At 35.0% G+C, this 14,657-nt stretch overlaps 2 protein-coding genes across 8 annotated transcripts; one reads left to right on the top strand and one right to left on the bottom strand.

Annotated features, from left to right (window-relative positions):
* The first annotated feature begins 716 nt into the window (after window positions 1-716).
* stx16 (syntaxin 16) lies at window positions 717-9,094 on the top strand. Of its 7 annotated transcripts, none has more exons than XM_044123259.1 (10): window positions 717-929; window positions 1,017-1,115; window positions 3,579-3,590; window positions 3,722-3,829; window positions 3,917-4,057; window positions 5,152-5,314; window positions 5,409-5,497; window positions 6,419-6,562; window positions 7,219-7,299; window positions 7,700-9,094. In XM_044123259.1, the coding sequence occupies exons 2-10, from the start codon at window positions 1,035-1,037 to the stop codon at window positions 7,802-7,804; spliced, it is 924 nt and encodes a 307-aa protein (XP_043979194.1). In that variant the 5' UTR covers window positions 717-929; window positions 1,017-1,034; the 3' UTR covers window positions 7,805-9,094. The 7 variants fall into 7 exon arrangements, with proteins under 7 accessions (XP_043979194.1, XP_043979191.1, XP_043979196.1 ...); XM_044123256.1 differs by having other exon boundaries at window positions 1,017-1,160; XM_044123261.1 differs by lacking the exon at window positions 3,579-3,590.
* Window positions 9,095-10,737: 1,643 nt separating this feature from the next.
* LOC122834648 lies at window positions 10,738-14,541 on the bottom strand. The gene is made up of 2 exons (XM_044123253.1): window positions 11,423-14,541; window positions 10,738-11,286 (listed from the first exon to the last, which is right to left on the bottom strand). Exons 1-2 carry the CDS (start codon window positions 12,681-12,683, stop codon window positions 11,243-11,245), a joined length of 1,305 nt encoding a protein of 434 aa, XP_043979188.1. The 5' UTR covers window positions 12,684-14,541; the 3' UTR covers window positions 10,738-11,242.
* Between the last annotated feature and the right edge of the window lie 116 nt (window positions 14,542-14,657).

Raw genomic sequence — 14,657 nt, 5'->3', positions numbered from 1 at the left:
TATTGGTATTCGGGTGTAAATTTTCTGGAGAAACCTTTTCGGTATAGGGAAGTCACACGTAAAAGATGAGAGGAATTAAATTAATTTTAGCCCACTTTTTCCACTCTATTTCTATTCAAATCTAGGTTAAATTGTAAATGCATTGTAGTTCTATTATGTCATATGAATTAAAAATAAAAATTATATAATTATAGTTCCCTGTTCACCTTTTTTGTATGACTGCTAAAAACAACTTATTACTAAATAGTTCCTCAATATTTCAGACTTCATGGAAACCTAATGCTCTTATCCTAATAAATATTATAAAGAATTGTTTCTATTTAAAGAATTAAAATGGCCACTTAACCCTTCAAGAATAAAAATATAGACAACTGATGGATTGATGTTTTAAATGATTAAACTATTACAAATGTTGCTAATTGGGGCATTTTTTAAAAATTGCTATAATCATAATAAATACTGAAATAACATTCTGTTCGCATTGAAATAGCAATGCATTTTTTGCATCATTTTTATAAATAATTTAACTGGCTGCAATGTATCCTGTCCTGCATCAGCATGAGCCATTACTCAGAAAAATTACGGTGCTTTTAAAACCTGACAGTGTTTAAAAAAAAAGAAAAAAGAAAGAAAGAAAAAATGTTAATTGAGGCACTAGAGGGCGACATATATGTAAAGTGTAGATGATCTTCTTCTAGCACTAGAAGAAGATACGCTAAACGCAGATGTTTACGTGTTTACGTACACATACTTCCGTAGCTCTCTGAGAGAGGAGCAACCGTTTCCAAATTGACCATAAATACAAAATTGTCTTGAACTTCCGGGTTTCCACTCAATACTAAAATTTAATGCTAAAGTAGCTTGACAGATCAATATGATCGGAGAGATTTGATGTGCTGTAACCGCGAGATTTCCCTCACTCTTCACAGGTAAAGCTAACGCTAGCAGCGCGTCATTGGAGATAATTTACTAAATCATCGGCTGATCCGCAGTCAGTTTGTCCTCTGTTAATTCAGAGCTCAACAAAGGCAGTCATGGCCACTCGGCGTCTGACCGATGCCTTCTTGTTAATGCGGAACAATGCGATCCAAAACCGGCAGATTTTGGCTGAGCAAGTGAGTACATACGACCCCCGTCTGAGTACACGTAGCAATGCTGCGGTGAGTGCTCTGCATCGTTTTGACATTTTACTGTGTGTGTTTGCATGTAGTTAGTCCCTAAACCCGCGTAGCTAGAGCCACCTGGGTAGCAGAAGATATTCTGTGTTGTCAGAGCTGATGTGGCCCCTTGTTTCACTTCATGACTGATTGATGAGAGTGAATCAGGAGGACCACGCACGGATGTCTTATTGCCCGATGAAGCTAAATCGTAGTTAAAAACGATGAAAAATGACATTTGTTAAATGTTAACCACTGCTAAAGTCTGTTTTTAACACCATTTTAATCAGTCATTGCTATTAAAAGTTAAAAGATGTTCAGATGTGTTGTCTCTGTAAAATGTGTGCTGTAGTCTAGGTCCGTCCTGTGACTGTAGCTGATTTCCTCTGTGACTCAGATTGTTTTGGATTGGCTAAGTCAGACCTCTGTTATGTTTATATATAAATATATAACTAATTTATTAAAAGATCCAAAGCTAGGTTTGATATTCTGGCTTGTAGATCAGCATTCACATCCCTTGAACCTTTTAAACTTTTTGTCAGGTTGCAACAAACTCATACTCATTTTCACAAGTGTCTAGTGGAGGAAAAGGGAGACATATTGGTCGGCACCAACGATTTCCTATCTATTTTTTCATTAACTGTGATATGCTTCCTTGTCCTTGTTGAAGCAAACTTTCCCCACAGCATGATGCTGCCATTACTATATTTCAACCTGGAACAGGGTTTTCAGGGGGAGGCGCAGTGTTAGTTTTTTGCCACACATTTGTTTTATTATTATTATTATTATTATTATTATTATTATTATTATTATTATTATTATTATTATTTCACCTAAACACCATTTTGTTCAATAATTTTCTCACCTGAACCCTGGATCCTAAACTTCTAATTAATGCTGTCCTTCTACGGGCTGTCAGTTCATTTCTTAGTAGGCTCACATACTCTTATTTTGAGGTTTCTGTGATATATTCAAAGTTTTGAGTATTTTATTACAGCTTTCTTGAAACTTCTTCTTTGGCCTGACTGCTGTGTTCTTTGGTCTTCATTATGCGAATCCTTCTTTAACACTTTTTTTTAACAAACACCCTTCATAGAACATCTGCATTAATACCAAGATGAAATTACATACCGGTTATTTGTAAAACATTTGTAAATAATATATCTCATTTCACAATTCTGATCTATGTTGTAGTCTATAAAATAAAAGTGCGACACAATACGTTGAAGCTCATGGTTGTAATCTGACACCAACACTTAAAAAAAAAATTCTCAAAGGCAATATGAATACTTTTCTGAGGCATTGTGAGAGACAAATCATCACATGGTATGGAATCAAAATCTCTCCACAAAGGTGCAAAATGAGTCCAAACATTTTCCCTCAGAGCAGCTCTGATGGAAGGCAAACATTTTAATCTGAGATCTTTCTTACCAAACTTCTGTTTTTCCAAAAGGGCTAAACCGCAGCTTGAAAACCCAGAAAGAGCAAAGCTTGGTATCAGGTTACCAGGGAGCCTAAACAAGGGATAGTTGACATTCCTTGCCTGCCTGCAATGAAAACTTAATTTATTGTTGATCATCCGATGTGATAAATTTCATTTACAGGGCGATATGAGTCAGTCTAGAAACAGCCTTTGTTAGAAATCCTGATGTTTGTATGCATGCTGAAACCTTTGCAGAAAACCATTCCTCTTCTTACTCCCAGAAACATTCTCTAAGCTGTAGAAAGTCCTCAGCTGCAGCTATCACACTCTGCTGTGAATATTTCCACCACATACTCAGCTCACATTCTCTCATAGAAACACGAACAGATCAATGTTTCCATTTACTAGATTAAAACCCACTCAAGTAAGGCTGAGTATTTGCAGTCTGACATGTTTGGCGCAGGTGTTTAGTTGGTATTCTAAATTTAAAAGATTGGTGTAAATAAGAAAATAAACATGTAGCTCACCAGTTGTTTACATGAAAGCAAAGCTGGACTAATTTTAGAAGAAATAGTCAAGTTCTCCACAACAAGCAAACACTTTATTTTGTGAGGGTGTAAAGATTGATCATCCATTGTTGGTGATAGTAAACTTATATTTTAAAATGTCAGACCTTTTATTAAATGTAGCTGTTTTTTAGTGTTATGGTTTTACTCCACTTTATTGGAGAATACAAATTTTTCTCCTATAAATAATTGAATTCAATTAGAAAGTGTGTCCAAACTTTTGGTCTGTACATTAAGGACTAATATGATCTGTTAGAACTATTAGTCCTAACAGATCATAATAAGGAAAAATGTTAACCGAAAGTAGACAGCAAACCTTTTCTTTGGTATTTGCAGGGTTTTTTCTGCGTTTCAATCTGTTACTTCTGCTTCTCTCTCCTTTTGCTTAACCTGGCTGGATGGAAACACTCTGCTCTCTGACAATCACATTAGGAGCTTGATGAGGTACTACTATTGTTTTCCCCTTCATAAAATTAAGCGAATAAAAGTAGAGCTCTACAATCATCATAATCACACCATTTCATTACTATAAGAAACATTTTTATACAGATGTCTGTTTTTTTTTTTTCTTTAAGTTGGCTGATGACCGGATGGCTCTGGTCTCTGGGATCAGTCTGGACCCAGAAGCTGCTATCGGCGTCACAAAGAAGCTGCCTCCCAAATGGATAGAAGGGGTCGACGAGGTAAATCTGGTCATCGGTCGCAAAGTCTTCAGAAATTAAACATTGAAACGCGCAGTACTGGTTGTTTTTTGACTGCTGATCGTCCAGATCCAGTACGACATCACACGGATTCAGCAGAAGATGAGGGACCTGGCTTTGCTTCACGACAAGCACATGAACCGTCCAACGCTGGATGACAGCAGCGAGGAAGAGCACGCCATAGAGATCACCACCCAGGAGATCACGCAGGTGCTTTTGTTTACCGCTATCCCCCTCTGGATCAGTTTTGGTTTGAAATACAATTCACCTTTTTTATCTAATTTCAACACTCGCTTTCATCAGTGTTCAGATGAGGAATGGAATCAGCAACTTGCCTACAGGAGCAACATACCGACAATAAATTATGTAGTGCAATTTTATCGTTGAGCAGCAAATAATTACTGCGTTTAAAAATATTGATGTTTATTGATGCTCCCATGAAAATAACAGTAGAGAAACAAAAGCAACAGACTCAATACTTTTAGTTTTTGAGGTATGTGAACATACCGTAATTATGTGGAGTTTATATTTGTCACAATAAATAAAAAATGGACAATATAGATTTTGCAGTTACAGTCGATGTTAAAATAATTGACCATTAGCTATCTAAACTTAGTGACAGATGTATTTACTGTAGCCTTTCCCTATGGTTCTACATTAGCTTTAGCATTTCTCTCTGTCGGTCATCGAACGCTTCGTCTCACTTTGTCAGTTTAGTGGTGGTTTATGTCTTGAGACCTTATATTGTATAGCACTTTATGACTTTGTTAACAAAAATAAATAATTCATCTCTGGTGAAAATTCCTTTTAAACTGTTCCTAATTTCTTCAATTAGTCTGCTGATTTTCTCAAATAAATAATGTGCTAAGTGGAGCAACATGACTTTCAAAGTGTGACTAAACATGATTTAAAAGTATTGTGCAGAAATCTGAATTTATTTATTTAATTGCTTTGAAAATTATTACTGGTTATTATGTTGCTTTAGCTGTTCATATCTGACCTCATTAAAGGGGCAAGTTTTTAATATTTTTGTAGCTGTGCAGCTTTGTAGGAGCAGCAACTTTTATTTATTTCTTGAGATTTATTTGTGTCATTTTCATTTTAAAAAAATTCTTCTTTATATTTGTACCTTTTATATATATATAAAAAAAGAAAACATTCTTGAACAGTAGAGGAAAACTCAAACTGGTAAAACAGAGATGCTTTTGACATTGTTGACTGAATACGAACAGAAAAAAGTCAAATAAAAACACGACCTCTTGTCCTGCGTTGGTCGCCGGCTCATGATCTCGTCTTCTGCTCAGATGTTCCACCGATGCCAGCGATCCGTGATGGGCCTGCAGTCTCGCCGGGGCCACTGCCCCGAGCAGGAGGAGAGGCTCTTGGTGAACGTGGTGTCGTCCCTGGCACAGAGCCTGCAGGACCTGTCCACCAACTTCAGGCACACGCAGTCCAGCTATTTAAAACGTAAGGAAATTCTCATTCTGTTCAAGATCATCTATGTAGATCCATCTTAGAGGGGGTTTCTTTTATTTTAATCCTGCGGACGGTTGTGCGCCAGGTATGAAGAATCGGGAGGAGAGATCGAAGCACTTTTTTGATTCAGGACCTTTAATGGAAGAGGATGAAGAGTTGGCTCTGTATGACAAGGTGAGAGGATTTTGTTTTTGTCAGCAGAGTGAGAGCAGCTGCAGCTGAACGATGATTGTGTCATGAACAGTTTCCGTACATTTTTAAAGTTTAGCTTATTTGATGTAAAACTCTTAGACACACACATAATAGTTGTCGCAATCAGTTAACCCTCCAGCTTCAAACCAAAGAAATTCAAAACAAAGTCAAGTGAAAATAATTCATAAGTGTTGTGTAAATCAAAAAGGTGTAGGCTGAAGCTACTTGGGTTTGTTCCACTCTTCATCACTTTAGTATAAGTAAAATTTACAGAATCCGTAATTAAATCCAGACAAGAAAAGAAAAAAACCAAAAACAGATTAGAAAGTAAGTAAATCGCCATCATGAAGTCCCTTTATCACTTTCAATCATTCTATGTTTTAGTTTATTTTTAAACTGTGTTATGTTATTACTTAGTTTAAGATCTTCAGGCAACCTCTGATTAACTCCAGCAACAGGGATACACATACTTTTTAATTTTATTTTGATAATTTTATTTTTTTTTTTAATCTAAATAAAACTGAGATGTTTTCATGAGTCTACCTGTTTTTCTCCCTCTGGTCATCTTTCACACATTTTTGCTTTATTAGAATGAAATGTAATGATGAATTTAGAAGTGGTATTTTTCTTTTATCAATCGATTCAGGATTGCATGAACTCCTTTTAAAACGGTAAAAATATCTTTTCTGTGAAAGTGAGCAGGATGAAGGTATCAAGAAGTAAAACTGCCCCGTTTATCTCTCATTGTTTACGTTGACTAGAGCCAATAAGTTAGCAACTCATTAATATTGATAAATGACTGTTGCACTATGGGTTGCAACAGCGTTTGCTAAGGTTTTCTGTGCTTCTTTTCCTCCCTTCTTTGTGAGTGTGTAACAGGGTGTGTGAATCTTGATTTGGCAGGGGTTCACAGATGATCAGCTGATGCTGGTGGAGCAGAACACGGTTCTGGTGGAGGAACGGGAGAGGGAGATCCGACAAATAGTGCAGTCCATCTCGGATCTGAATGAGCTTTTCCGGGATTTGGCGGGAATGGTGGTGGAGCAGGTACTACAAGGAGAATAATTAGTGGAATAATTGTAAATGCTACATTTATTTTTTCTCTTTTTATTTTTTTATTGTGAAGATTTAAGTCATTTTGTTTTTGAAAACAAGATTTTGAGGGGATCTTTGTCATGTTGGTAGAAGCCTTGAATTTTTTTGCAGGTTTTTTTTTTTTTTTTTTTTGTTAAATTTTTTGGTTTTTCTTTATTATTTTTTCCCCAAAACAATGTAATACTAGAGTTTATGTGCAAGGCTGTAGTATTTTAAAAAAAAAAAAACAGACAAATTCTAGCAGCCAGAAAAATATTTAATCAAAGAAGGAAATAAATACCTTCAGTTTAAGTTTTTTTTTAAATGTCTAAGCCCTTAATCATAAATGTTTTTTACGCTAATATATTTTTACCCAAAGACTAAAGCAGACCTTTAGGTCGAAGAATTAGGGTGTAAGATATAACAGAAGAGAATGGCTTTGATACCAATTCATTCATATCAACACATTTTAGAAATTATCTTTATAAAGTAAAAACATCCTTATTTAAAAGTTTAGATGTATTTGGAAATGGAGAACTCTTAAAAACACTGGCATTAGCTTTACAAAATAAAGTGTAACTCTGGTTGTACTTTGTTGTTCTAATAAAAATGTTTTTATTTTCTCAAAGGGAACTGTTCTGGACAGAATTGACTTCAATGTGGAGCAGGCTTGTGTAAAAACAGAAGATGGAGTAAAACAGTTACAGAAGGTAAACAAAATGCACAGTTCTTCTGCATGTCATATTTCACATGCAAGATGTTTCCTGTATGAACCGTCCAGTTATGATTGAAAGTTTGCAAACACATGATCGGCAGGCCTTTCAATAATAAATCTGTATTTATTTATTTTTTTCAAAACCTGAACGATGACAGAGTAATTAACGTAAACGTCTTTGAATCTAACATTATTTTTACCTGTAGTCATGAATTTGGATGACTTTGATCATTCATTTGCTTAAGTGTTAAATGTCAGCAAAAAAAGTATTTTAATTTTTATTGTTTATTATTATTATTTCAAAGACAATGATAAAAATCCACATGCTAAATTAATGATTCAGGATCTAAATGTTTATGTTTGTCTTGATGTTTTTTCTTCCCTCTCCTTCGCAGGCGGAGCAGTATCAGAAGAAAAACAGGAAGATGCTCATCATTTTGATCCTTTTTGTCATAGTCCTTGTTCTAATTATTATTCTTTTTGGAACAAAGTTTAAGTGAAGCATTCCTCCGGCTTTGTGTCCATGTGTTTTTGGTTTTTGTCGTGTGTGTGTGTGTGTGTGTTTGGACTTGCACTCTTCTGGATTCGTCTTGAAGCCGTCAAGAAGAATTCAACGTCCCTCCAAGTGCATTTTCAGCGGTGTGGAGATGCTTTCTGCCTGCTGTCGAATGAAAGAAGCGAATCTTCAGTTTGGTTAAACACGAAGACTCTGACAGAAGCCCCGTCCACGCTGACATATTTGTGTCTTAACGAAAGGAAAACCCCTTTAACGTTGAAATACTCATGATAAACTGCTAAAACGGAGCATTTTCTGCTTAAAGTCGAAGCACAGATGATGATGATGAAGATCAGTGATTTCTGTCTAATATTAAGTAATTTGGTTTCCGATGGAGACAAGAACTGGTAAAAATCAATGTATTAAGTGTGATTTCACTTTCAGCTCAGCGTTATATTTACATCTCAGTATTTGACCTTTTAAAGATGTAAAAAGGATAATATTAGCATTTGGATTAATCAGAGAAGCTGTTTAGTTCCAAAAAAATTCCTTTGGTTTATTAACTCCCTATTTTTATTTAAGTGGCTCTAACTTTAACAACATGGTTCTCCTTGATACCCTTAAATGATTTTTTGTCTTCTGTCCCATTCGCTATACTTTGAATGAAGTGCTCGTTGTAAAAACACTTGTTTTTATATTCCATGATCCATGCATAAAGTGCTACCTTTTTAAACTCTTGCAGTTTGCACATATTGAGGGACTAAGAGGAGAGGAAAGTTATGATGTAATACTACTGTTGCTTGTATGATAAAAAAAAAAAGAATTATTTATTTTCTGATACCTTAAAATAATCCTGAGGTGTTTCCTGTAGATTTACTGTACACTGAGTAGAGTATGTTTCAAATAAATACACTCCACTGAAAACTGTGATGTTGTCCAACGCAGGCAGTCGTTTGAACATATCCTCATCAGTTTCAGGAGGATTATTATTGTTGTTGTTTCTATTTCAGTTTGGACACATTTCATTCAAGTGTGTTTCAAATTCTCTTCATGTACTTTCTCATTTTGAAGACTGAGAAGCTTAAATGATAGCTTTACAATCTGTACTTAAACCTACACTTCATACAACTGTCCAATCATCTGTGTCGTTGATGTGGAGTTTTGTTCGTGACGGACAAAATGGTCTTTGTAGTACTACATGTATGCTTTGGTTTCTGAAGTGAAACAGTGGAGGACATGGCTGCTTTTTTTTTAAGAAAATAAAGCTGAAATATGGCGTGTTTTGTGTGGTGTATATAGAGTCTATGATCTCGAACTGGATATCAAATGCAGCAAAAAAATAAAATGGCATAGTTTAGTATATTTCAACAGTTAATGTTTGGTCTATTACGGTTTCGATACCGATTAATATCCCTTGCAAACATGCATTTTGGGAACTCTGTAAAAGTTCCCTCCAGGTTGCTTGCTGTATAATATTTGGGATGTTCAGTGGTGTCCCCAGTGGGGGGACGCAGGGGTCCATGGCCACCGCTGGTCAAATGCTGGGGATCCTGTTTTTATTTTGCTTCTCGAGGGATTTTCAGCATGACCGACCCGTTTTCTTGTGTTTTTTTTAATTGAACGATAAATGTACACAGAACAAACAATACAGACCAACAAATTTGTGCAAAATAACAGGATAACAGAACAAATAAAAGCACCAAAAATAAAGCAAACAAAAAAAAACAACAAAAACCTAGGAGGTATACATTAAGATCGACACGTTCAAAACGCAGAACGTAATCAAATGGTGTCACAACAAAAACAATGAAATTGTTTAACATATTTGGGCTAGCCCAAATATCCATCCATCCATTTTCTGAACACCCTTGTCCCTTAGAGGGGTCCGGAGGGATGTTAACTAATGTTAACATATGTTACTATATGTTAATATGTTAACATATATCAATAACATACTGGAGACAGTATATGTTAACATATGTTAACCTACGTTAATATGTTAACATATTAGGTTAACATATGTTAATATAACATATATTAATATATTATTAATATGTTAATAACAATGTGTTATGAATTACTAACATAATAATGTTATTAATTAGTAATAACATTATATGTTAATAACATTAATAGGTTAATAATATCATATGTTAATGTGTTAATATTAACACATTATTAATATTCACTTCATACAACTGTCCAATCATCTGTCGTTATTAATATCACATGTTAATATGTTAATAATGTGTTAATATTAACATATGTTATTATTAACCTATAATGATAGATTAAAAATAGCATATGTTAATATATTAATATTAACATATTAACATAGGTTAGAAGCAGTATATGTTAATATGTTAATATCTTACATATATACATATATATATGTATATATGTAATGTGTGCTATAGGATCTACTCCTATCATTAATTAATAGCATATTAATGTTATTAGTTGATAATAACATTAATATATTAATAGGTTAATAACCTATGTTATTAACTTATTAACATAGGTTAATATGTTAACATATCAACATATTAATATTAATAACATATTAGAGGCGGTATATGTTAATATGTTAGCCAATGTTAATAGGTTAACCTATTAACATTGGCTAACATATGTTAAAAAATTTGTTGTTTTTTTTCTTTTTTTTTGTGAAAAAAATACTTATGTACTTTTTTCATTTAAACTTGGCAGTTATCTTTTGATTTACATTATTTTCCAATTCTCTAACATTTCTGGATTAACCAAATGAAATTGTAGTGTTAATATTGCTGATAGTAAATAATATGTAATGATGCTTACAGTAATAATATTAATAATAAAAGAAAAGAAAAGCCACAAAAACAACTCTAATATGGAAGAGAAGAAAGAGAACATGAAAATAGTAAAATAATTGTACTATTTTGTGTGTGTGTTTTTTTTTCTATCTAACATCACATAAGAGGGAAAACTCTGTTTTAACAGGAAAAAACCTCTACCATAGAATAAAAAATTCTATGAAAATAGAAATGAGGATTTATTTTGTTATCCTCCTAATAATCTTCACCGTCTTTTTTAAAAGCAAATCCACAACAACTGAGATCTAACATCACCTGTGTGGCTGGAGCGAACTGATCATAAGTCCAATTGTAGGCTTTTTTGAAAGGCGAAAGCATCTTTTTAAACATAGCATATTTCTTGTATGCTCTCGTTTTTACAAGTTCACATCCAACAAATGCTACAAAGTCATCGCAGAAGTTGCTGTCTGGAATAACTGCTGCTTTTATCAGCGTTCTTGGTGAACCATAAATCCCTAGAAGGTTGTTAACTATGACCTTAGCATAGTAATCTGAGTTTAGTTTCCGATCAATTTCATTACATTTTTGAATGCCTAAGTGAGCTGACAGGTAAATGGAGAGACGCCTCTTCAGAACAGTAGACTGTTCCCTCAGCAGCAGTCGTTTAGAATCACGGGGGTATTTTTCCAAAAGCCTATTGACGACAGCAGAAATAATGAAAACCTCATGTTTACATGTTTGGCATTGAAGCAAGTCTGATACCTCAGAGATAAACTGCTTAAGCACAGATGGTTTAACACTGGATTTGCAAGTTTTGCAGTGGAACTCACAGTCAGTCCAATCATCTTCTCCCTGAGCAATGCCGTGCTCAAAACATTGTATTCCTTTCTCTTGCTTGTCTTGACCTGCCCTGTCTTTAATGTGTGCTGTAGGATCTACTCCTGGTTGCCCAGCCTGAGCAGCTACTTCTGGTTTGCTGGTTCCCTGATCCAAAATGTTGGGGGTGTGACAGTGATGATGTTTTCTGCCAATGCTGCTGAGCTTTGAAGGAATGGTTCCAGTAGCAGGCCTCTTAAAGAATTTAAAGAGAGAAGACTTCTCTGCTGAAGGAACGTGTTCAAAGGCAGTACCCGGTTCTGGAGAATGAAATTGTACACAGGGTCCAGTTTCTGGAGAAGGAACTTGAACAGAGGCAGTATAATTTTCTGGAGAAGGAACTTGCACAGAGGCAGTACAAGGTACTGAAGTAAAATGTTGTCCTGATACATTTTTTATAAAAGACTTAATCGCTTTTCCAGGAAATGATTTCAACTGGCTTTTTTCAAAGTCAGCTGAATCTAAGCTTTGGGTATATGGAGAGATGGAAATATTTGTGACATGATTTTGTAATTCTTTGAAGGCTGCGCGTACCTCTTGGTTTTCAAAAGTGCCTGGCACACTGCAAGGACCTGGATTAGGATGTTGTCCTGCCACATTTTCAGCTAAGGACTTAATCACTTTATTTGGAGATGAGATTAACTGGCCATCATCAAGGATAGCTGATTCTAAGTTTTGGGTTTGTGGAGGGATGGAAATAGTTGAAGCCTGGTTTTGTAATTCTTTGAAGGCAGTGCGTACCGCGTGGTTTTCAAAGGTCCCTGGCACACTACCACTTACTGGATTAGGATGTTGTCCTGTCACATTTTTTGCTAAGGACTGAATCGTTTGTCGAGGAAATGATTTTAACCGGTCACTGTCACTGGCAGCTGATTCTAAGCTTTGGGTCTCTGGAGAGATGGAAGTATCTGAAACCTGACTTTGTAATTTTTTGAGGATACTGCGTACATCTTGGTTTTCATAAGTGTCTGCCGCATCACAATTCACTGGACTACGATGTTGTCCTGCTGAATTTCCCATTGACGACTTTATCCGTTTCAAAGGAAATGATTTTGACTGGCTTCCTTCAGTATCAGTTGATCCTACGCTTCTGGTCTCTGGAGAGATAGCAATTTGTGAAACTTCATTTTGTAATTCTTTGAAAGCAGCATGCACCTGTTGGTTTTCAAAAGTGTCTAGCTGATCCTCAGAACACATTTGATTTATCCGCTTCATCTTCTTTCCTTAGTTCTCTATCGAAGCTATCTTATGTTTCAAACTTTGCTATTTTTCAACAGCTTTTTGTCTTAAAACAGCAGATTGTTCCTGATGTTTTCTGGGAGTATTTTCCAACAGAAATGAAGTAAATTCGAATTACAGTTGGTTACATTAAGCCAGTGACTATGACGTATTAAAGGCTTCTGGCCTTGGTGACAAGACGTCATAGTTCACGACGTGATCAAGGGCAAATTCGTTTTTGAAAGATACGCTATAAATAGGCTCACGTGAAAAGACAAAAATAAGGTCAAATAACGGTTGGGAGTGACGTAATAACGTCGAAGAAGGCAGTATGTTAGCCTGGCCATCGTCTACAGTGATTTCCTTTGCACTTGCTGAAAAAAAAAATCTCGTTTACAACACAGTCTGGGCTTTCTCCCCTTCGCCTGGATTCAGCGAGCAGGAGAAATTGTGTACCATGACGTGTATTTTCTGCGCCGTTTCAGAATTGTAGTCAAACAGTTCAGACTACAATTCTGATTCTAAGTTTTGGGTTTGTGTAGTCAGAATTGTATTCAAATTTACCTGTAGTTTTAGGCGTTGCTGTAATTTTTGCAACGCCTAAAATTACAAGCGTTGCAAAAACTGTCCGTGTTGGTCACGCTTCCAAATATTGCTAACATTAGCTACGGCCTCCTTCCGATCTGCACTTCTCTCTTTGCAGTCGAGGATGCTGTTTACAGTGCAGGACACCTTTAGTAAGTTTTCAGAGTATGGAACTGGCACATTACCTTACGACCAGACATTAGCAATTGAGTAAATTTTAAATCCAAGCCAAGACATACCAAGCCAGAATTACGTGTGTGTCTGATGTGTGTCTTCGTTCTCTTAGAAATGTTTGAAATTCTAATACAATACATAAATAAAAAATAATCGGTTTCTGATAGTGGATTAAATGCTTCTGTCTGGGAAGCTGTAAGAGCGGATGCCATGAAACCAAAGCTTTCTGCAATGCGTGGGTTAGAGAAGTTGTGTCGCTGCATTTATTGCATTGCTGAGTAACGGACCGTGGAGCTCAGAGGAAGGCGCGTCACAGAGCAGGGGAAGGGAGCTAGCTCCGTGTATATTGAGGGAGCCAGTTTCTTTGTATGAAACAAAAAAATAAAATCAGACACGGTTTTTTTTGTTTGTTTTTTTGTTTGTTTATTAAATCACAACAAGAAATTAGATAACGAACGAGAAATTAGGTAACCGTCGAATAACGGTTACTATCTCCGATGTTATGCACAAACAACATCGGAGAAAAAAACAGATAACGACTGTTCAATTTCGATTTTGTTTTTTTTGTGAAACATATGGCCTGACCCGGAAGTTCTCTTTGTCCCGCTTACACAGGGGCCGTTTCGATATATACACATATTGTTATAAATTGCTGCTGGGTATAGAGCAAAATAACAAACTGACTGGAAGAAAGCCATTTTTGGGAATCAAAGGTAAAGAGAGAGAGAGAAAGAAGAGGAAGAAGAAGAAGAAGAAGAGAAGAAGAAGAAAAGGGTAAAAAATGTAAAAATAAATAAATAAATAAATAAATAAATAAATAAATAAATAAATAAATAAATAAATAAATAATATGGAAAAGAACCAAGAGGGAAAGAACAACAACAAAATAAATTAGTGGTTATAGTGACAGTAATTATGGTAATTGTCAAACAGAAAATAAAATATAATAATAATAATAATAATAATAATAATAATAATAATAATAATAATAATAATAATAATAATAATAATAATAATAATAATAATAATAATAATAATCTGACTTGCTTATCCATGAAAGTTACACAGCAAAGTAATATAATAATCAAATAAAATAAGGAAAAAATAATAATTATATATATATATATATATATATATATACACCCACACACATATAGATAGATAGATATCTGTCTATATAGATAGATAGATAGATAGATAGATAGATAGATA

Source organism: Gambusia affinis, linkage group LG07 (genome assembly GCF_019740435.1).
Source record: "Gambusia affinis linkage group LG07, SWU_Gaff_1.0, whole genome shotgun sequence".
In the NCBI taxonomy this organism is placed as follows: Eukaryota; Metazoa; Chordata; class Actinopteri; order Cyprinodontiformes; family Poeciliidae; genus Gambusia; species Gambusia affinis.
The sequence above is the reverse complement of the archived record's forward strand: the minus strand, read 5'-3'. Positions and strand labels throughout refer to the sequence as shown.